The 26,275-nt window shown below is 41.6% G+C and overlaps 1 protein-coding gene across 2 annotated transcripts in view; it reads left to right on the forward strand.

Annotated features, from left to right (window-relative positions):
* LRBA (LPS responsive beige-like anchor protein) overlaps positions 1 to 26,275 on the forward strand; it is an 805,540-nt gene that overhangs the window by 159,060 nt on the left and 620,205 nt on the right. For both annotated transcript variants that reach the window (XM_075347936.1, XM_075347944.1), the window contains exons 30-31: positions 2,308 to 2,441; positions 5,335 to 5,396. In XM_075347936.1, the coding sequence (XP_075204051.1) occupies positions 2,308 to 2,441; positions 5,335 to 5,396 (196 nt within the window). The remainder of the gene's footprint in view (positions 1 to 2,307; positions 2,442 to 5,334; positions 5,397 to 26,275) is intronic.

The following is a 26,275-nucleotide window of genomic DNA, read 5'->3' on the forward strand; positions in this document are numbered from 1 at the left end:
CACAGGGGGCCTTGGGCAGCAATAGGGGCCATGTGCCAGCCACAGGGAGCCGTGTGCCAGCCATAGGGGGACGTGTGGCATCACTGGGGGGCTATATTCAATATAAGGGGGACATATCCAGATTAAGAAGGCTAATTTTAGGATGGGGGGCTATGAGGGACATATACCCTATATGATTTGTTAGACGGACACTGGCATTATAAGACTGACCCCATTTATTAAAAAAAAAAAAATCTCTTTTCCTTCATCAAATTTGGGGGTGCGTCTTATAATCAGGTGCGTCTTATAAAGCGAAAGATACGGTAACGTTTCGACCCTCCTGGGTCTTAGTCATGCAGTTGCTTATATTTAGTGAATGGAAGAAGAGATCAGGAAAAGTCTCAGCTGGCCAGGACTGGCCAGGATAGCTGTACCAGGGTATGCCAGCACTCCTGCACTATGTCTCATCTGTGACCATTCTTGACTGGCCCAGCCAGAGCCCTGACCTAAACCCAATTGAGCATCTCTGGAGAGACCTGAAAATGGCTGTCCACTAACCTTCACCATCCAACCTGATGGAACTGGAGAAGATCTGCAAGGAAGAATGGCCGAGGATGCCCAAATCCAGGGATGAAAACCTTGTTGCATCGTTCCAAAGAAAGACTCATGACTGTACGAGCTCAAAAGGATGCTTCTACTGAATACTGAGTAAAGGATCTGAATACTTATGACCATGTGATATTTCAGTTTTTTTTGTTTAATATATTTGCAAAAATTTCTACATTTTATGTTTTTGTTTTTTTTTTTTTCTGTCAAGATTGGGTGCAGAGTGTACATTAATAAGAAAAAAATGATCTTGTTTGACTTTACCAAATGGCTGCAAGGAAACAGAATGAAAAATTTAAAGGCATCTGAATACTTTCCATACCTAATGTACATTTTTTCTCTGCGGCGTCAGTCACCGGAAAAATTGTGCATTACACAGTGCTCATCTAACATGTAGACAGTGTAATGCAGGTCAGGACAGATCCTCCAGGCCCAGAGAATCTGTAACCAGTCGCCACCATAGCCGAAAGAATGACTGTTCTGAAAAGAAGGCCTCTGTATTCATAAACTAATAGTGTATGTGAAAGCAAATAGTGTATGTGAGGCTTTCGTCTGGCCATAAAGTCCCGACTGGCGGAGGGCTTCAGTGATCGTTGACTTTGCGAAACTTTCTCCCATCTCCCTACTGCATCTCTGGAGCTCAGACACTATGATCTTTGGGTTCTTCTTTACCTCGCTCACCAAGGCTTTTCTCCCACAAAAGGCTTTTCTCCCACAATTGCTCAGTTTGGCTGGATAGCCAGATCAAGAGTTCTGGTGGTCCCACACTTCTTCCATTTCAGGATTATGGAGGACACTGTGCTCTTGAGAACCTTGAGTACTGCAGAAATTCTTTTATGACCTTGGCCAGATCTGTGCCTTGCCACAATTCTGTCTCTGAGCTCCTTTGGCAGTTCCTTTGACCCCATGATTCTCATTTGGTTTCACATGCACTGTGAGCTGAGGTTTTATATAGACAAGTGTGTGTGCCTTTCCAAATCAAGTCCTATCAGCTTAATTAAACATAGCTGGACTCCAATGAAGAAGTAGAACCATCTCAAGGAGGAAATGATCACAAGGAAATGGACTGCATATGACCTTAAATATGAATGTCTCATCAAAGGGTCTGAATACTTATGACCATGGGATATTTCAGGCTTTCTTGTTTAATAAATTTTACAAAAATGTCTACATTTCTGGGGGGGGTTTCTGTCAAGATGGGGTGCAGAGTGTAGATTAATAAGAAAAAAAAATGGCTTAGTGGTTAGCACTGCAGTCTTGCAGCGCTGGAGTCCTCGGTTCAAATCCCACCAAGGACACCATCTGCAAGGAGTTTGTATGTTCTCCCCGTGTTTGCGTGGGTTTCCTTCGGGTCTCCGGTTTTCTCCCACACTCCACAGACATACAGTTAGGGACTCTAGATTGTGAGCCCCAATGTGGACAGTGTTGCCAATGTATGTAAAGTGCTGTGGAATTAATAGCGCTATATAAATGAATAAATATTATTATATTAATTTACCAAATGTCTGCAATGAAACAAAGAGTGAAAAATTTAAAGGGGTCTGAATGCTTTTTGTACCCACTGTACTATACTGTCAGGTTTCCTCACTAATTACATCTGATTTTTGAAGGCCCCAGCTTCAAGACACTCTATAGAGATGTTAAATATGTCTTTAAAATATGTCTGTTAAGCGTGTTTCTGACTTTTTCCATATCTGGGTAACGCTTTTTCTAACTTCTTAGTATTACAGAGCGGTTGGAACATGCACTAGAAAAGGCTGCGCCACTCCTGAGGGAGATCTTTGTGGACTTCGCTCCATTTCTATCTCGCACACTTTTAGGAAGTCATGGTCAAGAGTTACTGATAGAGGGTACAAGTGAGTATAAAGCTATTGTTCTATGGAAAGTAACATTAACTGCATTTTGGTATACGTGTGTGTGTCAATGTCTCTTGTGGCATTTTCAGATTGGGACTTGTTCACATGTCTGACATACTACATTGTCTTTCAATACGGTCTGGTTTTAAGGTACTCTACACGCTGCGACATAACTAGCGATCTCGTTAGCGATGTGAAATTCTAGATAGCAAGTGCGATCTTTCGAGATCGCACATGTGTAAAATGACCTATGTGCGATCTCGAAAGATCGCACTTGCGATCTAGAATTTCACATCGCTAACGAGATCGCTAGCGATGTCGCAGCATGTAAAGTACCCTTTAGGCTTTTCCTAGTGGATCCAATGGAAAGGAGTATAAATGTATTATCCTATATGAACCATGTTTAAATAAATTGATAAAGGCTGCAGATTTTCATAAAAAAAAAGTCAAATTTCAAGGCTTAACCCATGCAAAATTTAACACATGTGAACAGTCCCTACAATTTATATACAGAGCTCTAAATTCATATTGGTTTGCTTCATTGTGTTTTTAGTATATTGAAGACTACACATTGGTATATTTCCCTGTAGTGTAAAAAGTTTATTTATATGTAACTTGGTACCTCCCGAAACTTTTGCAAATTGTCTATAGGCAATTTAGAGAAACTGCATCGCCAATATAACTTTAGGTTCTCATAACTAATACAAGCTATTTATTTTTAATTTTGCACACTGGCTTTAATAACCTTTCCATATTTGTGTCCCATTTCCAGGCCACAGAGTATGCACATATTATTAAAAATCTGATATGTAACTCCTACATGAATTGTCATATTGTATGTATTCTGACATGTTACTTTTAAGCATTTCATCTCACTGCATCATTAAGACAATCTATTAATTAGTCACTAACAAGGACCTAGTAATATGTATAGGGGACCACCCAATAACATTAAATAACACAGAAAAAATTGTGGTATTAAACACAATTGTTAGAAAAATTATATTTTATTTATAACAATAAAAAATGGGTTAAAATTAGCAAGAGGTCCATGTGGGTTAGCTATACCAAATCAATTACAATGTAATAATATTCATACACATGCCAGTACAATTTTATACACCAGTAATCATAGTGAGATTGGATGATATCAGGAGATATTAACTAATCTTCCATAACCTATTCAACAAGTCCAAAATTATATTGTTAACAATATCCTCCAATTCAATGATGGGTTGTTACCTGTACTAACCCATAAGATGTAGTGGTATAAGCCTCCCAGGTCGTCCCAATGCGCGTTTCACCTCTTCATCAGGTGACATTAGATGAATGTTAGCTGTACCCACTGATTTCCATCAAGATCACTTTAAATGGCGGCCTCCTGATTCTCCTCCTAACAGAAGATATTGGGGAGAAAGTAAAATTGTGCAGTTGTAATATTTACGCCTGTACCTTTTTGTTTTTGGATTAGATAGGCCACCGTCAGAGTTGTCAAGATTCTTTCTCCTGTCCTGTTGGCCAAGCTGAAAGCTTATGTGAATGAGAGAGTAAGGAGGGATGGTGCTGCAATGTTCAGCCAGCAGCTATTTATGGTGTATGGCCAGCTTTATATTGGTATAATCACCAATGAGCGAACCACTACATGGATGTGACTACTTTACTTTGTCAAGCCCCATACTTGTACCTTACCTATAGCTAACAGTGCCTGAAGGTGTCAGTAGCATTGCTAGCTGTTGAGGTCTTATTATTCAGGCTTCAGTTCTTCATTGACTGGTATTGCATCCATGTTATATCATCACTAGTTCTAGCTTCATTATTATACCATGTATTTTATGTAGATCCCTGAGATTTTAGATAGACCTCTTGTATTGAATTACAAGACATCTATCACGCCAAGACAGGAGTTGTGTAAGCATGCTTGGTTCACTACAAATTACATTGTATTGCATGATTTTACAAGGTTTTGGTTATTGATACCTGGCATACTTTGTACTTTATATCAATAATGCAGTGTACATAAGTAAGACCCATAAAATTGACTATATCGCTATAAGTTGTCTGGCCATATCTATCCCTGGATCTTTACCACATCTAGTTCCACCACCTTCACCTTGGGAGTGTAAACACTGAAATTTCATATTGGTAACTTAGGTTTACCATGGGGCCAAGGGTCAAAGTACTAATAAAAGTTTTCGGGATGTCTGCTGCCTCTAAGCAAAATGGAAACTTGATTGATAGCTGGAGGGCTGAAGTAAAGGGCCTTCAGTGGAGAAAGCAAAGGTCAATGACCCATTTCCCTTCTCTGCATACATAATGAACATGCTGGCTCCCATATTAAGAATTTGCCCTGCATTTGTTTTAAACTTGACAACATGCAAAAAAAACAAAACACGTCCATGATAAATTATCAATGTATGATGAACAGATGAGAAAATAACCTTATGTGCATCTGTACTCTGAGACATGTCTTTCTTACTTTTATGTTTGTCACCTCCTTGATTCTGTATGTGTAATATTACAGTTTGTGGAAATAAAAAGAACTGTTAAATGTAATGAGTATCTAGTTTTTACAACGCCTTGCCCCCTGTATCAAACTTACCCAGTGGATGGCGCTAACAAGGTCCTTGTAATACCATGTACAGCATATTAGAACCTCGCTGAAACTGGAATAATCCAAGTTGATCTGACGTAAAATATCACTTAGGTCAGGACCTTGTTCTTGGACTTGATGGAAGGTTTCTGTGAATAGGTGATAACTATTTATCCTTGGCCGAGCAGTGTAATATTCTACGCCCGCAGTATAAATGTTTATATTTTACCTGATCTTTGTTAATGCTTGTTTTTTGTTTCTCTGATTGTAAATGTTCTTTGTTTTGTTCTTCTATGTATGAAGGCCTGGTCTGCATGAAATCTAGTAGCTCAGTTGTGGAGTTGGTCATGCTTCTGTGCTCCCAGGTATGTATCGTTAAATATTGTCAAACATTATTATTCACTAAAAGGTGGAAGGCTTATTATGATATGCACCGCATACTGTTGGCTTCTGTGGGATCTTAATGATGCCCAAATAAAGGATACATTTTAGGGTGGTTTCATCTTTTTACTACAGATCTAGCACAGCTTAAATTGACTTGGATGACGCATCACTGGGATATCATGGCACACCATTGTCATTTTGGAAAAGTCCACCAAGGACATGGGGTGATAGTAGCACCTTCTCTTTCAATGTAGAGCATGAATTCATGATACACTCAATATAGTGTAGAACTGGAGAGACAAGGAGTACAATAGGGTCTTATCCAATGTATAAGGGACACAGTAAATAAAGAAAAGACATGCCCACCTGATGAAGTTGTGTGTGTGACATAACCGCTGAAAATAGCTGCTGTAAAGCATCTAAGATCGGAAATAGAGGTTAATCCTGTGCTGCCGGTGGACAATAAAGACTGAAGAAGGCTAATCCTAAGGAGTGTGATTTGTCTATGCGTTTGAGTCCTCGGGCTCCTTCATCAGGACAATCGCAATGAAGTCTGAGGACTCTGAAACGTGTAGACAACTCACACTCCAGGATTATCCTCATTCTGTCTTCTTTGTTTACTGGCAGCACAGGATTAACCCCTTCTTTCTGAATCCAGATGATACTTAATGAAATGTAGCTTCCTTGTGCCAGCAGCACTCATGCAGCCCCACATAAGGACACTGCCACCACCATGTTTCACTGTAGACGCCATGCATTTTTCCTTTTACCTTTGCAATACAACACAGATTTCACATCATCAGTTCCAAGAACATTTACCTTGGTCTGATCACTCTAGAGGATTGAGTCCTAATAGTCTTCATATATTTCAGCTTGGGCCCTGGCAAACTGTGGGAGGGTTTTGTTTTTGTGAATGGGCTTTTAGGAGAAGCTTCCATTGTGAATGACACCCCCACATGTCATTCCTCTGCGGTGTACGTCGTGTTGTGTCACGGGAAACACTCATCCTGATTTGTCTTTCCACTTCTGTAGAAACTGCAGTGAACTTGGATGTTGATTCTCTTCAACCCTTGTCATCGGAAGACACTCCTGTTTAGGTGTTCACTAGTGATGAGCAAGCACTACCATGCTTGAGTGCTTGTTACTCGACTACTCTTAATGAGCAATTAATGCTCGGATGGGCACTACTCGAGTATAATGGAAGTCAATGGGGAACTTGAGCATTTTTCTGGGTAATCTCTGTGAGATGGTTGCAGTTCCATCTTTATACATTTTTGTATCACTTTTGCTACAGTATTCTGACTGAGAAGTAAAGCTTTGCTGATCATCTTGTAGCCTTCGCCTTGTTCAAAGAAATTTTCTTATGTCTTTTGACATTTCTCCTCCATGTGGTGCCATTGCTGGGAGCATGAAATGGGAAGTGTTTTCTTTAAGTAATGGCCTTTTATAGTCCGCTGTATGCTGGACACCTGGTTAAGGAATAATGAGACTTAACTGTGGTTGAGTTATTTATAATTCTGTAATCTAAATGTTACCTTTTGCTCCTAAGATTTTAATTGGGGGTGTAATCCGTTTTTAACATGGTCTTGAATTAATTTGTTTAAAAAAAACTACTTTTTTTGGTAAAAAATAACAGTTTGTAATCAATAGCCGATATTTGTGGCAATACTTTGTAGTATGGTACCCGACAGGAAATGTTGATTCCAAAAGGAAACTACAGGTTTTCTGATGACAACTCTGGGGTGTATTGCACTGATTTTTACTGAGCACTGATCTTTACAGATTCAGCCTTTGATTATAGTGGTCTGGTGCTCTCATCCAAGCGCTGCTTGCAGGTGATTAACAGGTGTGTACACAGGGAAAGACCTGTCAATTGCCTGCAGCGGTGCCGGCAAAAGCCAGCCAGAGAGGCAGGGTCAGACTAGTCTCATCTCCAGCTACGGCTTCTGGCTGGACTTTTCAAAGTCTTTTTTTTTTTTTTTTCCTGGAGCGTTTGAGTATATTCTATTTTGCTGCAGTTAGGCAGCCAGGCTGCATCATGCTGCCCGTGATTTGGCCAGCATGAATCGCCTAATGGCTTCACTTGTAAAGGTGTGGATTCGTGTTTGTTCAACTGGCCTTGGTAGAAAAGGGTATTAATAAATTTCTTTGGCAAACCTTTAAAAAAAAGACATAACAGGAATTTGTGGATGATGTACAATTCAATGCTGCAGTTCTTGATGGCTTCAATAAATAAAGGTAGGTACAATGGGTGAACCCCACCAGGTTTTGTTAGGTGAAACATTGTGCTTTTAAAAGCATTTTCTGAATTTCGAATGATAAAATGGGTAAAACTGAAAATATTTTCACTTGGTTCTATTATGTAATTGGAAATTGCGTATATATAAAGTAGAGCTATAAACCCTGAATGACCTCGGTTAGTGGGAACACATTCATTTAATCTTTGTTCTACACTGCACCATTTTTTTCCTGTAATTAAAGGAAAATGGGTTTTATTGAGCTCTAGTAGCTCTTAAAATAAGCTGTTCCTTTGCTATCATTTTGCTTGTAAATCCTGTCATTGGAGGGGTTAGAATAGCTTTTTTAATGTGAAGAGTATCCGTCTGTAGGTCAAGGGTTCTGACCCATTGACAAACCTTTGACCTTCATTTGCAGCCAGCATGGCCATCCATCCCCATGAATAAGGATAATGCAAAATTAATGCTTCTTTTCATCGATTTGTTTCAAGTTACTGCTTATGCTACCAAATTTATTTGGACTGGCCTGATAGACATTTCATGAATACAAATGAAGGAATCATAGAAGGTGTGAGGAATCGATGATGCACATTGTCAATAAAGCGCTATAAGAACAATTACTGGAGGAGATTATTCCTAATGGATTTTACAATAAAGTATCAAGCAGTAGTGCTACTTCTAGTGAGCTTATTATTGTAATCTTGGGTCAGTATTTCATTTCCATCTGAGCACTGTGAGTTCACGCTGATGGAAACACACTTTATATCAGTAGACACAATTTTGCATGTAAAAAATGAAATTTTTTGAAGCAATATGTAGTAATATTAGTTTTAACAGTGAGAAAAGATTGGAAAAGGCTGAAAAGCAAAGTTCTCTAGGACACTGGATGCCAACCTTTTTTTACCTAGAGTCCCACATTGCTTTCTGAGCGTCGCAAGCCACATACAGCACCCCCACCCCCCTACATACTAGTAGTAGTGTCATACATGGCCTCGATTACCATCGTAATGACAGCAAAGCTTTCCCACAAACAGGTTCTGCCTTCATTCCTCACAGGCAGTATATTTGTGTCCAGGGGATCACATTTTACCCCTATTCAGAATTTGTGCATGAAACACTTTCACCAAATGATCGCATCCAGTTTCAGCCCCCCTCTATCTTTATAGTATCATCCGGCCCCCAGCTTACCAAATTTATCCCTAGCCACCCCTGCTCCTCCTGTATATATGCATCAAGAAGTGCTAATCACAAAATTCTGGAGAACTTCTCTTTATTGCTTGCTAGTCTTTATGCTAATACACCAAGTTGACAGCCGCAAGTCACACATAACAGGCCCAAAAGCCACATGTTCCTCCAGAGCCATAGTATCAGTCTCCTGATGCTTCCACAGTTTGAGAATAGGGGGCGTGGCAAGTACTGTGCAGATGTAACGCCAGGCTAAGGGCACACCCAATGTGTGGTTGCATCGGGTACATAATCTCCCATTACAGAAGGGTAGACTGGTGGCCTGGACAGACAGATCTTCCAGTCCTTCTCCAACACTTGGTGTACTCAAAGAATGCAGTTTTATTCCTAATTTTATAAATGGAGTTTTGTGTGAAGAGACCAGAACAGTTTAAAAGAAACAAGTCACAGGATTCTTACTGTCCGTGTCACAGGCAGAATGAATCGGAGACCTGGTCCTGCTTTATGAACATCTGATTTACATTGAAATGCTCCTAGTTTGAAGCTGACATGAGGCAGGTCTCTTCCGACTTTTCCCACCCACTTGGCTAGACTGACAGGTCTCACTGTGTATATGGGAAGACCTGTCAATCTCAGTGGGGCAGGGTGAAGCCGGCAGGAACCCCATTCATGCTCACACTTTGTGGTGTTTTAGAGAAAAATATACAGACTTAATACCGGAGTCGGTCTCTGATTTTTGCTCAAGGCTCCGCCAGCATAAATCATATGACTGAGATCCTTTATAAGTAATATGGAGGCCTGAACATAAGATGGCCATGACCTTGAAATGTGCAGCCATTCTGTGCATTATTTTCAGATGCAGTTTTTGAAGCATTTTGGCTGTAAAGTAATTAGCACCTACTAATGCATCAATTCATCATACATGTCAGGTTTTTTGCTTAATCTAGCCACGCTGCATATGGAGCAGTTGTGTTAGAAAAGCTGTATTTTCTTCAAAGAAATCCTGGAGATACTGTGTGTAATGAAGTAACGAACGCATTCCTAGTTGGCAGATTGGAAGTGTGAATGATAAAAGTGGAGGCCTAAAATTGGCTCCAGATGCTTTAGGCTTGTTGTAGTGTGATAATTACATTTTTCACTTACAATTTTCCTTATTCAAAGAGGTCATAGTGGAAGTCACCAAAGTGATTCATTTTGTTAAGAAGAGAAGTGTCTTTTGGCTGTATGAAACCAAGAGATATATGAAATTGAATGTCTGCTCAATGACTTGCAGATACTGGGAGGGGGCTGCTTGAGTTTGATGGATTGGCTTTCTGCTTTTTTGGGAGGGGTGGGCTCCGATAAGGTAGGAAGTGATATTCTGCTGCTAAAATTCTAATTAATTTTTTTTAAAGTGATGGAAGGGTTTGAGTGCCAAAGATCGAGAGATCAGGTCAAAAACTGGATTTTAATCACGTAAATAATAAGGTGGCTTTGCAAAGTTAACATGTACTGATGTTCTGTGAAACTTTTCACATTTGTCATGTCCAACGGATGTGATGAAGTAAAGGAATAAGCACTGCTATCTGCACATAATGAAATAATCCACCGAGTCTGTGTTGTTTGTGTCCCCTTGTGTGGGGCAATAATAAGCCTTAAAGTATAAAATATATTGATATCCTGTAATTGCTGCTTTTGTATATGCACATATAGGATCAATGCTAAATTAAATGGAGCAATTGAAAGGAAGGTTTAATTTCAGAACTACCCTTGTACGTACTTTGCTTCCGTCTATGCGCTCAGATAAGGCAGAGCAGGAATCCATGTCTATGATGTCTCCCATACACAGTGCACTCAGCTAACCTCCATCCACCAGGTCAGAGACTATTGAAAAGTGGAGAGACGAGAGATGGGCACATAGGTGAAAAATGTGAAACACAAGCCATATAATGATCATAAATACAGCTATTCTTCAACACCTGGGGCTGAAGTGTTATATGAAACAGCAGATCAGATACACTTTCATAATGATTGTCACTTTTTTGGTCTAGATTTGGCTATGTATGATGGGTTATTACAATGTAACTTGATATATTTCAATGGTGAACGCTATATTGTCTGAACTATATATGGCCAGTGTGCATAAATGTTTTCCGTTTGGCAATAAATGATTTACATAAATTTTCTACTACATTTAATGATGACCTGCCTTTATCATTGTTCGTCCATACTAGATTAGTATGTGCCCGACCCCCAGATTCACGACCGATAACCAGTTACTAGATCCTACAACGGCTTGATGTACATTGGATTTGCAGTACCCGGCAGCGGCTGGATGTACAGTGTATGGAGCAGAAGACCAATCCTCAGTCACTCCAATTGTGGCCGCTGCTGGGTACTGTGGATGAGCTCATTATTTGATTGGATGCAGATCCACTGGAAATCAAGTGGCCTGACTCCACTGTACAGTGGAAAAACATGGTTGGCACATTCATTCATTCATTCATCCTCAATGGAGCCTTGGAGATCAACCCCCACAATCAGAAAGTAATTACAGTGCCTTGCAAAAGTATTCGGCCCCCTTGAATTTTTCAACCTTTTCCCACATTTCAGGCTTCAAATATAAAGATACAAATTTTAATGTTATGGTGAAGAATCAACAAGTAGGACACAATTGTGAAGGTGAATGATATTTATTGCTTATTTAAAATTTTTGTAAAAAAATAAAAAAACTGAATATTGGGACGTGCAATATTATTTGTCTCCTTTTAAGTTAAAAATTTGTAGTGCCACCTTTTGCTGCTATTACAGCTGCAAGTCAATTGGGGTATGTCTCTTATCAGTTTTGCACATCGAGAGACTGGAATTCTTGCCCATTCTTCCTTTGCAAACAACTCGAGCTAAGTGAGGCTGGATGGAGAGCGTTGGTGAACAGCAGTTTTCAGCTCTTTCCACAGTTTCTCGATTGGATTCAGGTCTGGGCTTTGACTTGGCCATTCTAACACCTGGATACGTTTATTTGTAAACCATTCCATTGTAGATTTTGCTTTATGATTGGGATCATTGTCTTGTTGGAAGACAAATCTCCGTCCCAGTCTCAGGTCTTTTAGTGACTCCAACAGGTTTTCTTCAAGAATGGTCCTGTATTTGGCTCCATCCATCTTCCCATCAATTTTAACAATCTTCCCTGTCCCTGCTGAAGCAAAGCAGGCCCAAAATATGATGCTGCCACCACCATGTTTGACAGTGGGGATGGTGTGTTCAGGGTGATGAGCTGTGTTGCTTTTATGCCAAACATATCGTTTGGCATTGTGCCCAAAAAGTTCGATTTTGTGCTTCATCTGACCAGAGCACCTTCTTCCACATGTTTGGCGTGTCTCCCATGTGGCTTGTGGAAAACTTTAAACTACACTTTTTATGGATATCTTTGAGAAATGGCTTTCTTCTTGCCACTCTTCCTTAAAGGCCATATTTGTGCAGTGTACGACTGATTGTTGTCCTATGGACAGACTCTCCCACCTCAGCTGTAGATGTCTGCAGTTCATAAAGCGTGTTCATAGGCCTCTTGGCTGCATCTCTGATCAGTCTTCTCCTTGTTTGACATGAAATGTTGGAGGGACGGCCTGATCTTGGTAGATTTGCAGTGGTATCATACTCCTTCCATTTCAATATGATCGCTTGCACAGTGTTTCTTGGGATGTTTAAAGTTTTGGAAATCTTTTTGCAACCAAATTCGGCTTTAAACTTCTCCACAACAGTATCACGGACCTGCCTGTTGTGTTTCTTGGTCGTCATGATGCTCTCTGTGCTTTAAACAGAACACTGAGACTATCACAGAGCAGGTGCATTCATACAATAAATATTGTTTACCTTCACAATTGTGTCCCACTTGTTGTTGATTCTTCACCGTAAAATTAAAATTTTTCTTTGTTTGAAGCCTGAAATGTGGGAAAAGGTTGAAAAATTCAAGGGAGCCGAATACTTTCGCAAGGCACTGTATCTTATCAGCATGCAATCACTTTATGAAATGTTAATACTTCCTTATTTAGGAGTCTCGACACAGAAACCAGCCAGATATCCCTCCGGGAAGGACCTAGCCAAGGAGTGGCTCTTTTTAGGAAACCACCATTTTGGTGGTTTCGTAAAAAGAGCCACTCCTTGGCTAGGTCCTTCCCGGAGGGATATCTGGCTGGTTTCTGTGTCGAGACTCCTCACAGAGGCTCCACGGATTTTTTTGATTTGCATATTTTCCAGGGGGCAATGCACCTAGGATTTCACTGTGGTGAGCGACCTCGTTGGCTGCCGGCAGTGTTTAACAATGTTTTGTCTAATACTTCCTTATTGAAGCTTCAGTTTTTCAAGGGGTTGTTCACCTTTTGGGGTAAATTTTTTTTCATTTTTTTTAATGTATCTAATGCTCTTGGTTGTTAAAATTATTAGGTAATTTAAGTTTATTAAAATAATGCAGACTAGGTCTACTGAGAATCTGTCAGTGAGTACAATCTAGTTGTCAAATAGGAGAGTTTATAACGTTTGTCTTTATCAGCATCTTTTCAGCTGATTTATGATCACATCAAAGCTAAAGGTGGTGTCACACACAGCGACGACTACAACGACGTCACTACTACGTCACCATTTTCTGTGACGTTGCAGCGACGTCCCGTCGCTGTCACTGTGTGTGACATCCAGCAACGAGCTGGCCCCTGCTGTGAGGTCGTTGCTCATTGCTGAATGTCCTGCTTCATTTTTTCGTCGTCGCTCTCCCGCTGTGAAGCACACATCGCTGTGTGTGACAGCGAGAGAGCGACGAAATGAAGCGAGCAGGAGCCGGCGTCTGGCAGCTGCGGAAAGCTTTAACCACTGTAAACATCGGGTAACCAAGGGAAGACCTTTCCCTGGTTACCCGATATTTACATTCGTTCCCAGCCTCCGCCGCTCTTGCTGCTAGTGCCGGCTCCTGCTCTGTGCACATGTAGCTGCAGTACACATCGGGTAATTAACCCTATGTGTACTGTAGCTAGGAGAGCAAGGAGCCAGCGCTAAGTAGTGTGCGCGGCTCCCTGTTCTCTGCACATGTAGCGACGTTATGCTGCGTCGCTGTGTTTGACAGCTAAGCAGCGATCATAACAGCGACTTACAAGGTCGCTGTTGCGTCACAGAAAATGGTGACGTAATAGCGATGTCGCTGTCGCTATGTATGAACCCAGCTTAAGGGTGAAAGGAAACAAAGGGAGTGAAAAACTAAGCTATGTAAAATTATTAATCAAACCAAATTTGCAAACATGATTTTAGCACCAAATACGGTAAATTTATGTAAAAGCAGTATTTGCCCTAGAGGTGAAGTGAACATTATATATATATATATATATATATATATATATATATATATATATATATATATATATATATATATATATATATATATATATATATATATATATATATATATATATATATATATATATATATATATATATATATATATATATATATAAATATACAACAAGAAAATTACCAGCAGAGGAGAGAGACTTAAATTTATTTAGCTTAAAACATAAAAATGGAGCAGTAGGTAACTTATAAAATTCCCATTGTGTAATCATTTGGGTAATTCTACTACTCCTATTCAGAAGCACAATAACATTCCTCTGTGCGTTATAGTAAAAATTGGATTTCAGTCGAAACTGAGCAGCTTGTTTTGTCTGAGAGTGCTTCTGTTTGACTGTTTTTACTGTAGATGTACCACTATTTAAAGGGTACCTGTCAGGTTAGATAATGCTATTACCTGCAGATACAGGGTTAATCTGGAAGTTACTAGCGTTCGGAAGGTGTTCGGCCGAGGTACTGAAAATATGGATCCCAAGAGAATATGAACTTTTTCTCTCCCGGGAGCTGCAGGTTTGCTTTCAGTCCGTCACCATTCTAATTCTGTTAACCTGCATATTAACCCTATATCTTCAGGCTAATATAGTTATCCCATAGAATCCCACCGACGTGACAGGCTCCTTTTAATATACCAGTACTTATGTTTTGTAGGCGATTTGTAACTAAAGAAGACCTGTTGGCATGATAATCCACCCCTTACCAAAGACTATTGTGTAAAACCCCTTTAATGCTTACTACATTCGTACCTTACTTGAATTATTTTGTTGGTACAGAAATATGCTGGTGAACAGAAAGCGCAATAGGTTTGTATCCGGTGCAAAGAGGGGCTCACCTAGTATGGTTCTGTGCCACACAACAAAGAATGAAGAGCAATTATCAGATGCTTCAGTCCACGGGTTAAAAACCTGGAGATGTGCTAGAGGAAATAGGTTAACTTTCTGCGCTGCTGAGGTTTTTCCCTGTTGAAGAAGTCAGGTGGCTTTGAAACCCGTTGACAATACACTGTAGTATCCATCTGATCTCCTGAAAATGTTTTGAGATCTCCTTGAACAGTTCTTAAAGTTCACCTATTTTCTTCTGGCATATTATTTCCTTGGAGCATTTCAGACCTCCATCCTTATAGCACTGCACTTCCAGTGCTCTCCCTTTTCCTCGCTTACCACTAGCCTACAGTCTTTGACTAGTCTCTCTTCTCTTGGGCCTGTCTTCCCTTGCCCGTGATTCTGTGCAGGTGCCTTGATTGCAGCCCAGGTTCATCACATTAGAAGAGGAGGCACATGAACTGTGAGCTCCAGATAACAGGTCCATTGATCTCACAAAGTCATTAGGCTCTTGCTGCACATTCGCCGCCCCCTTCTGATGAAACTGCATCTGCACAGTGGAGACAAGCCAATGAGAGAAGAGTGACCAGTCAATCAAACACCAGTGGGAGGTTCCAGGGAAAAGGGAGAGAGCGCGCCACAGAGCTGGATGTGCAGTGCCCACACCCCTGCTCTGGCAATTAAAGCTTAACGGATGGGTTTTGATTTCTTAAAAATTCCCCTAGGGAATTTTGTAAGCAAGGTATGAATGTAATAAGCATTAGAGGAGTTTGACACTCATTCCTCATGTCAAATATACTTAAAGGAATGGTTTACCCATATACATTATTGGCCACAACGATATTATGTTGAGAACAAGGTTTCTCTCAAATACCTTATGTGGCCAATAGTTCCTGTGAGCGGTACTATTGCGGTCTGCTCTTCCCCATCGCCTGACCCCCGAGGTCCGTGATCTCAGGCATTCGGTGATGTCACGTCAACGTCCTGCTCACCTGACATCACCGTGGCCGGCCTCAGTCTCTGTGAGAGGGCTGTGGGTGGAGTTTCACTGCTCATCACAGCCTAGCATTGCTCCTGCAGCGAAGGAGGAGGGACCAGGGAAATGCTGCGCTGTGACGCTGGGCTGTGATGAGCGGGGAAATTCCGACCACAACCCAGTCACTCACTGAGTCTGGGGCTAGCCGATGTGATGTCACGTCAACTTCCTGCTCACCTGACCTCACCGGATCCGCGAGGTCACAGAGCCCGGGGGTTACATGATTGGGAAGAGTGGTTTGCAATAACGCCGCTCACAGGCACTATTGGCAACACAAGGTATTTGAGAGAAAATGTTTCTCAACATAATATTGTTGTGGCTAATAACGAATATGGCTGAATCACCCCTTTAAATGTTCATGGCATAAGCTAAAATCTGAAAAAAAAAGTCATTGTACTCTTTATGTAGAACATAAATTTGTTTTTGCTTATTACGTCTGGACATTAGTTGATAATGATACTAGTGCTTTCCATCCATTGACATGATTACTGCACTGCCAGCAGTGCTGTAGTATATAGGGGCACCAGTGCTAAAAGGCTTTTTCTTACATTTTAATACAACAAACTGTAACATTGTCAGTAAATTATTTATCCCAGAGCTCTGTTCTCCCCGACTTGGGCTGTAATATCAAATGTTCCACTTAGGATTTAAGAAATATTTCATGTAACATTACTGCACAGGATTTTTGTTTATTTGACGTGAATATAGTTTTTGGAACAATACACATCACGTTGAAGGCCGCTTGATAAAAGCGTTGTTTTGCTCATCCTAATTCAGGTTGACATACATTCCAATAACACTACCTCCTTCCAAGGCTTAAAGCAAAATTTATGGCTATGCATTGTGAAGTGCATCATTTAAAAATGGTTTCAACCCAAAACATCTAATAAATAAATAATGTGGATGGCTACTAGGTCGCAGACTTTCCAGACTAGAAATCATCCCATCGGATACTCAGCAGGCCACTATCGGAGGGGGCTGTCAGATAAATCTTGCTATGGCTGCATTCATGTCCTGTAAATCACATGTTATTGTGTGAGCCTTCTGCCAGGTCATCTATTCTTCTCCCATTTATCAGAAATGCATAGGATGTGTTGGGAAAAGGAGCATCATTGTGTCTGGCTCGTGTGTCCAAAGTAATTAATTAAATGAGGAAAAAATACTATTAAATGTGAATTTGAAACTTGGAGCGTTTTCTGCCAACATCCATGAAATAGTGTTTGAGCTTTTTATGGGCTGTTATTTTGTCTTTTTTTTGTTGTTGCTTTTGATTTGATAAACCCATCTAGATTTGTCACTACTCTTTTGATGTATTTGTAACTGGAATTTCTTAATTATACTATACATGTTCTTGTTTTTTTGTAGCCTTTTTTGATTTGTATGTTCCCTGGGGGTGGCTCTGGCGGAGTCACATGCATAGTGTGGGTTTCTTTTGTGCACTTATGAATTGAGTCGATCCAGGATTTTTAGCACTGCATCATTTGTGCATCTTCGCAGACATAAGAGATCAAGTAAGAATGATTTCTGCTTTACCAGTTTTGAGTTTTTGCTGCAGAACAGTGGCTTAAAACCTTTTAGAAAATTAGATTTGAAAATTTATGCAACACCTATTACTAAAGCTATGTGCGCACGCTGAATCATTTACTGCGTTTTTTGTGCATTTTTGTGTTTTTTTGTGGTCACAAAGATGCACCCAAATGCACACATTTCCTTCCTCCAGCAAAGTCTGTGAGATTTCTATTTTGCTGTCTGCAGTGCATATTTTTTTGGCTGTGTTTTTGAAGATGCAGCCAATAATTCAGCATGTCAATTCTTTTTGTGTTTTGTCCCTGCGTTTCGCAGGACTGGCAGATTAATCCCCTGCTGACTCTGGGTCAGCGAGGGATTGATCCTTGGTATCTGGTCTAGTCTATGGGAACCAGAAACTGGCGCAAAGGGGTAAAAGCAAGCGCTTCATACTTACCAGGGTGGCTGTCACACTGCTCCCGCGACCACTCATTCACTTCCTAGGCCGCTCATTACATTAATTGAATATGCATTGCTTCCCCCGCCCACTGGCGTCTGTGCTTAGTTGCCGTCAAACGCGCCCCTATGCTGAGTGACAGCGTGTCTGACTCTTCCATTGACAGATGTCAGTGGATGGGTCTATATCGTAGAGTAAAAATAAAACAAATGGCGTAGGGCCCCCCCATATGATGATACCCAGCACAGATAAAGCCACGGCTATAGGCTGCAGCCCCCAGCCATGTGCTCATCTTAGCTAGATATCAAAATAAGGGGACCGCATTACTTAAATCATTTTAATTAAACTGGGTGTGGTCCCCTCAATTTTAATACCTAGCCAGGATAAAGCTTGACAGCTGGGGGCTGGTATTCTCAGGCTGTGGGATCCATGGTTATTGGGCGCCCCCAGCCTTAAAATATCAGCCTGTAGCCCTCCGGAATTGCCACAGCCATTAGATGTGACATTCCCGGCTCTTTAGTCTTGCTGCCTTGCAGCACTGGGCTCCTGTGTTCAATTCCTCACAAGGGCAACATCTGTAAGGCATTTGAATGTTCTGCTTGTGTTTGTGTGGGTTTCCTCTGGGTTTTCTGGTTCAAAGTTGTAGACGCACTAATAGAGAATTTACATTGTGAACTCCAATGAGAACGATGATGTTCACGTCTGTAAAGCACTGTGGAATTAATGGTGTTAAATAAGTGAGTAAAATAAACAAATATGTAAGGTTGATCCTTATTTTGCAACACTGCTTCCCTTCACACTTGTATGCTGGTATCTGCTTCTGGACCAAATCCTGACTGATTGAATATAACCAATGGCACTTCCTTGAAATGGTGAGTAATACATAGATAGGAAGGGGTGCACTTAGTAGGTTCCAAAGCCAAGACACGAAGTTTAAACACAAGGCACTCCCAAATTCTTGATGCTGTGATTTTATTTAACTGTGGATGTGCATAAAGAACGTTTTCGGTCACAAAAAGACCTTCTTCAGTTGCACATGGAAAGACTGGATTGTGCTTGTGATACAGCGCGGTATCCACCGCTGCACGGCGGCCCCCATGCAGCGGTGGATACCACGCTGTATCACGAGCACCATCCAGTCTTTCCATGTGCAACTGAAGAAGGTCTTTTTGTGACCGAAAACGTTCTTTATGCACATCCACAGTTAAATAAAATCACAGCATCAAGAATTTGGGAGTGCCTTGTGTCTATACTTCAAATCCTGACTGATGTCAACTCATTCTTGCCTAATCAGTTCTTTTAAGTTTATCAATTTCTGTGTTCTTATTTGTCCACACGCTTTTTGAGGATTAACCACAGGTTCTCAGTAGGATTGAGATCTGGGGAGTTTCTTGGTCATGGACCCAAAATATCAATGTTTTGTTCACGAAGCCACTTTTGCCTTATTACATGGTGCTTCATCATGCTGGATTAAGCATTGTTCATTACCAAATTGCTTTTGAATCGTTGGGAAAAGTTTGTCTTGGAGGATATTTAGATACCATTCATTATTCATGGCAATATTAGGCAGGATTGTGAGTGAGCACACTACCTTGGATGAAAAGCAACCCAACACATGAATGGTTTAAGGATAATTTACTGTTGGCATGACACAGGATTTTTGGTAGTTATCACCTTTTCATGTCTAAACTAACATTTTTCCAGACGTCTTGACTGCAGTCCAATCCTTGAATTTCCTTCAGAATGTTGCTTTGTTCTTAGAGAGAAATTGCTTTGTTGGGGGGTCATTCTTTTCCACCCTATGCATGCAGATTCACTTTCACCTGCCTGCTGCCATTCCTGAGCAAGCTCTACAGTCATATAATATATATATTCACTTATATAGCGCCATTAATTGCACAGCGCTTTACATACATCAGCAACAGTGTCCCCTTTAGGCTCACAATATAAATTCCCTATCAGTATGCCTTTGGAGTGTGAGAGGAAACTGGAGAACCCGGAGGAAACCCACACAAACACGAGGAGAACATACAAACTCCTTTCATGTTGTCCTTGGTGGGATTTGAACCAGGAGCCCAGTTTTGCAAGATTGCAGTGCGAACCACTGAGCCACGTTGCCGCCCAGTTTTGAATCAATCCTGTAGTTGAATCTTTTTCATGAGATGGTCCAGGACTTTCTTGGGTGTCATGAAGTAGTCTTCACATTAATTGAAACTCCTTTCTTTGAAAGTCTTGATGACTCAATACATTTTTTATATATAAGCAATCTTACAAGCACCAGTGTTCATGCCTGTAAATCTGTTTTGATGCAAAACAATGATGACTACAGATGTTTCCTTTAGAGAGAATCGTGGTTAAGAAAAGACAATAATTTCAAGGGCCAGCCGCCTTTTTACCCCTTATCGACCTGTGATGTATTGATATGTCCTAGGTTGTCTCACTGCCTTTGTGGGCTCACACGTTGCGCCTGCATCTTTCCCTGCTCATGTTGGCTGATGTGATCAGCCAACATGTGCCTATATCAGCCGCACGAGGCTCGTAAACCCACCCACCACTATTAAACAGGTAAATCCCGCTGCTAATCTATGAGAAAAAATAAGCCCCCAGATCCCGAAAAATAAAAATGTTACGGTTCTTGAAAAATAGCCCCAAAAGCAAAAAATATATATACTTTTTTTCCCCCCACTACTTACATTTGAAGAAAACTACATGATACAGGTAAAATATATCTTTGTACCGTGTTGGCCAGTAGAGATAAAAAATTGTTTAAAGGACCTGAAGTCCTCAGTGGTTGATACCTTTTAATGGCTAACTGAAAAGATGGTAATAATAGCAAGCTTTCGAGACTACTCAGGTCTCTTCATCAGGCATGGTACATATATTTGATTTCTAAGTACAGTGGAACCTTGGTTTACGAGAACAATCCGTTCTGGGAGTGTGCTTGTAAACCATGTTACTCCTCTAGCAAAGCAAGATTTCCCATAGGAAATAATGCAAGCTCAGATAAGACGTTCCACAACTTGTTCAATGTCCCATCCTGCTTCCCTATTGTGCCATTCCACACATGCACAAACACACACTTGTAGTTCGCCTGTACAGCATGTGTATCGGGTAACCATCGCGACCGATGCTGGAGCTTCCGCTGCCAGTGCCTTTGAGAAGCGAATGTGTATCGGGTAACCATCATGACGATGAAGGAACTTCCGCTGTCAGTCGCTTCTCAACGGCAGCGCGCTGACCAATCAGAGGCAAGCGGTTCCTGCTTTTGACATCAGCACGCTAGTAGTGGAAGCTCCAGCATCAGTCGCGATGGTTACCCTATACACATATCCTGTACCGGCGAACTACAAGAACCAGGAGGGCGGCGAAGGAACGGAAGGTAAGGTGAGCATAATAAATATATATAAAATATGTGTGTGTGTGTGTGTGTGTGTGTGTGTGTGTGTGTATATGTATGTATGTGTGTGTGTGTATATATATATATATATATATATATATATATATATATATATATATATATATATATATATATATATATATATATATATATATATATATATATATATATATATATATATATATATATATATATATATATATATATATACACACACATACATACATATACACACACACACATATATATATATATATATGTATGTGTGTGTGTGTGTGTGTGTGTGTGTGTTTGTGCGAACTGCAAGAACGTGTCAATGAAAGTACGGAACCGGAAGTGTGTGCGGTGAGTATTTGCTCGTACAGCAAAGCTTGCTCGTAAACTGAGTTACAAATTTACCACAAGCTTTGCTCGTATAGCGAAATACTCGCAAACTAGGTTACTCGTAATCCGAGCTTCCACTGTATTCGTACTGAGCTGGAGAATCATACTACCAGGACCCTTTTACCATATACTGAACACCGAAAATAAAAAATAAACAATTAAAGGATTGCACTTTTTTTTTTTTTTTCTTTTGGCAGTTTCACCACACTTGGCGTTTTTTCCCATTTTCCAATACACTATAAGGTAAAATGAATGGTTGGTTTAAAAGTACAACTCGTCCCACAAGAAACAACTATATTGACAGAAAAATGTTATGGTTCTAGGGAGGAGGAGAGGAAGAAACAAAAGTGCAAAAACGGAAAATAGCCTGCATTGAAGGGGTTAAAGTAACCAATCTGATCCAATCAATGTCATGCTAATTGAATTTTGTTAGCTGCCTTGTCCTCATTAACACTCTTAGGGTACCTTCACACTTTAGCGATGCAGCAGCGATCCGACCAGCGATCTGACCTGGTCAGGATCGCTGCTGCATCGCTACATGGTCGCTGGTGAGCTGTCAAACAGGCAGATCTCACCAGCGACCAGTGACCAGCCCCCAGCCAGCAGCGACGTGCAAGCGACGCTGCGCTTGCACGGAGCCGGCGTCTGGAAGCTGCGGACACTGGTAACTAAGGTAAACATCGGGTATGGTTACCCGATGTTTACATTAGTTACCAGCGCACACCGCTTAGCTGTGTGTGCAGGGAGCCGCGCACACTGAGCGCTGGCTCCTTGCTCTCCTAGCTACAGTACACATCGGGTTAATTAACCCGATGTGTAATGCAGCTACATGTGCAGAGAGCAGGGAGCCGCGCACACTGCTTAGCACTGGCTCCTTGCTCTCCTAGCTACAGTACACATCGGGTTAATTAACCCGATGTGTACAGCAGCTACATGTGCAGAGAGCCGGAGCCGGCAGCACAGGCAGCGTGAGAGCAGCGGAGGCTGGTAACTAAGGTAAATATCGGGTAACCACCTTAGTTACCCGATGTTTACCCTGGTTACAGCTTACCGCAGCTGCCAGACGCCGGCTCCTGCTCCCTGCTCGCTTCATTTGTCACTCTCTCGCTGTCACACGCAGCGATCTGTGTGTCACAGCGGGAGAGCGCCTTTGAAGAAAACGAACCAGGGCTGTGTGTAACGAGCAGCGATCTCGCAGCAGGGGCCAGATCGCTGCTCCGTGTCACACACAGCGAGATCGCTAATGAGGTCACTGCTGCGTCACAAAAAGCGTGACTCAGCAGCGATCTCGGCAGCGAGCTCGCTGTGTGTGAAGCACCCCTTAGGCTATGTGCGCACAGTGCGTTTTTCGGGTGCGTTTTTGGCCTCAAAACTGCATGACTTTCCTTCCCCAGCAAAGTCTATGAGTTTTCATTTTTGCTGTCCGCACACATCTGTTTTTTTAAGCTGCGTATTTGAGCTTAAAAAAAAAATTGACATGTCAATTCTTTCCTGCGTTTTTCTGCGTTTTCCGCCCATGCAATGCATTGGAAAAACGCAGCAAAACGCAGAGATCAAAAACGCAGCAAAACGCAGCCAAGAACGCACCAAATCGCGGTGCGGTAAAAACGCATGCGTTTTATGATGCGTTTTTTCAACGCAGGTGCGTTTTTGTGCGTTTTTAGCGGCCAAAAACGCACAAACGCAGCGTCAAAAAAACGCAGCGTGCGCACATAGCCTTAAGCTAACTAGATCACTGAAATTGGTTTTTGTGCATTAATTTTTATGGCAGGGAGTGACTGCATTTTATTCGGAACAATTTAGTTAATGCAAATTGCCACAATAAAAACTGAAGCCACAAACTTTGTGAAAACCATATTTTGTGTCAGTCTCCAAACTTTTGGCCATAACTGTATTTAATGGCTCAGTTGTATGGAATGTTTTGTATACCTTGTTCTAGGCAGCTTTGAAGACTCTTTTGCACTAACTTGTAATAATTCCTTAACTTCCTAAATTAATCATTTGGGCAACTATCTTTATAATCTTCATTATAAATGCCCTATTATTTTGCTGCTGTAGTGTTAATAATTCCTCCAAAACTTTAAAAACACTGTACTGTATATGGTAGACATTATAACAGTCTCCACCCACTAGCTCAGAGAGGGCTAAAAATGTGAGAAATTATTCTGAAAACTTTATTCTTTGTATCTAAATATAGTTGATTATTTAGTATATGCATGAATTACTGCTAGCGCCATTGAGATCAATGGAGCAATCGCAGAAATCGTTACTATTCCGTATCCCTTGAATTCATAATTATATTATGGTTCTCCAAAGATATTTAACTGGCCAACCCTAGTATGTCAATTACATTTCAATGGGGTTGTCCAGGTCTTTTCTATTGAAATCCTGCCTTTTAATATACAGTGCCTTGTGAAAGTATTCTGTGGCGCCCTGGACAAGCCAGGATGTCACAGATACTACAACAACACACCCCGGCTAGGCACATCTAGGTCAAACAAAAATCCTTGTTGCCTCCCTCCAGGGGCTGATGTCCACACCAGGGGGTGGGGCTAGGCGGTTGGCCCCACCCACCGAGGAGTTCACAGTCCTGGAGGCGGGAAAAGGAAGTCAGAAGAGATCAGTTTTGAGTTTGAGGAGTGAAGTGGGTGCGTGGCCCGGGCACATACAGCAAGGTTGGCAGACGGTTGTGACAGTCTGCAGGAGAGGCTGATTGGAGTAAACCGTAAGGACCGGGGACTGGCGGTGGCCCACCGGTACCGGATCGGGGAGCGAAGAGAAGCCAGCACCATTCGGCAGGGTTTACGCAGGCTAGGAGTCGCAGTAAAACCGGTCAAATTCGTTAGCGAAGGGAACCTCCGGGGTTTCCCAGCAGCCAAGACCCGATTGAAGGCAACAGCTCAAACCGTGAAGGGAAATACAGTCACCGCCAAGGCTACAGTTCCCAGGGCCAGAGCCTGCGGGCAAAAGGGGCTCCCTCAGCCTCCATCTAAGCTGGGGAGCGGGTTACCGGTGGGAAGCCATTGGAACCGTGAACATAACACAGGTGCAGGGAAAGGCAGTCACCGCCAACCTACCGGGAGAACTACTGCAGCCGTCTGTGGGACCCGTCCATCCAGCCGTTTGTTTTACCGGAGACTTTGCATTCATCATTGGCTGAGTGAGTACCACCGTGCCGTGCGGCACCGCGCTGCCCCCGCGACCCTGCACCTCACCAGGCCCCGTAACCCGCCTGCCATCCCTCCCTCACCGGACCCCGGGACAACCAACCCCCCTACCCACGGAGGGGAGAAAACAACATCCAAGCTGCTCCTTGTCATCGCTCCCGGGATCCCCGTCCAGAACAGCGGTGGTGTCATAACCTCACCACAACCGTGGGTGGCGTCACGGACAATTATCCCTAAACCAAACCACCACCACCCCCCCCCTTTCACTCACGGGCGAGGAGCGCCGCTCGAGTCCCCGGGATCCGGCCCACCGCTCGAGCCACCGAGCAGCAGCAGCCGGACCCGAGCAGTGGGTGAGCGCAGCGTCCCCTCCCTGCCCGCGACAATTCACACCCTTAGCATTTTTCATGTTTTTGTACCTCACCGTCCTGGAATCTTTTGGTTTGCATTAGTTCAGGTGAAGAACATGCCTACAATTGTGAACATTTGATTTTCTTTTCATTGTGAAGCAATCAACATATAGGACAAAATAACATTACAGGTAACAGATTACAGAGCTTACAAAGCACACTTCTGTACACTGTGTAGTTGCCATTACGGTTTTATACATCATTGCACATCTTCAACATATTGAATAAAGTGTTGTGATGAGAAAACTCTAATGTTTCATGACCTTTAAGAAGACCCAGGCTCTTGATACAATTAGAGGAATCCATTTGTTTGTTGACATTTATTGTCCTTGCTTTACGGCATGTATGTGTATGCACGCACCTCAAACAGACATTTGACGCTTTTCTCATATTTGAAACAAAAAAAACAAAACAAAGAAACGAAAAAATTTCATCAGTTTTCTTTAGTCAGTTTTCACCCATGTTTAATCAGTTTTTCTTCTATGCAAAAAATTAGTTTCTAAGCTTCTCATATCCATTAAATGATAGGTAACGGACAGCACTTAGATTGCACTCCAGATTATATCTGTGTGCAGTGGGACCCATTGATTTGAATTGGTGAGTTTGACTTGTGACCTCTTACGCAACAATGTAGAGCTCCCACAGCAGAAACTGTGCAACACAATCTTGCTGTATCCACTGCATAAATTGACATACTAAAAATATTTTTTTTTTTCCAAACCACATGGAAAAGGTTTGATGAAAATCTATTCATTGAGCAACTCCTCCTCACAATCCTTTTTTTTTTTTTTTTTAACTCGTTTAATTGAAGGTTAAGTATATCATTACAACAAAAGTCAATTCAGCAATTTGTACAATAAGAATGTGTAAATTGGTTAATAGCTAGATTGAGAATA

Source organism: Anomaloglossus baeobatrachus, chromosome 1 (genome assembly GCF_048569485.1).
Source record: "Anomaloglossus baeobatrachus isolate aAnoBae1 chromosome 1, aAnoBae1.hap1, whole genome shotgun sequence".
Lineage (NCBI taxonomy): Eukaryota > Metazoa > Chordata > Amphibia > Anura > Aromobatidae > Anomaloglossus > Anomaloglossus baeobatrachus.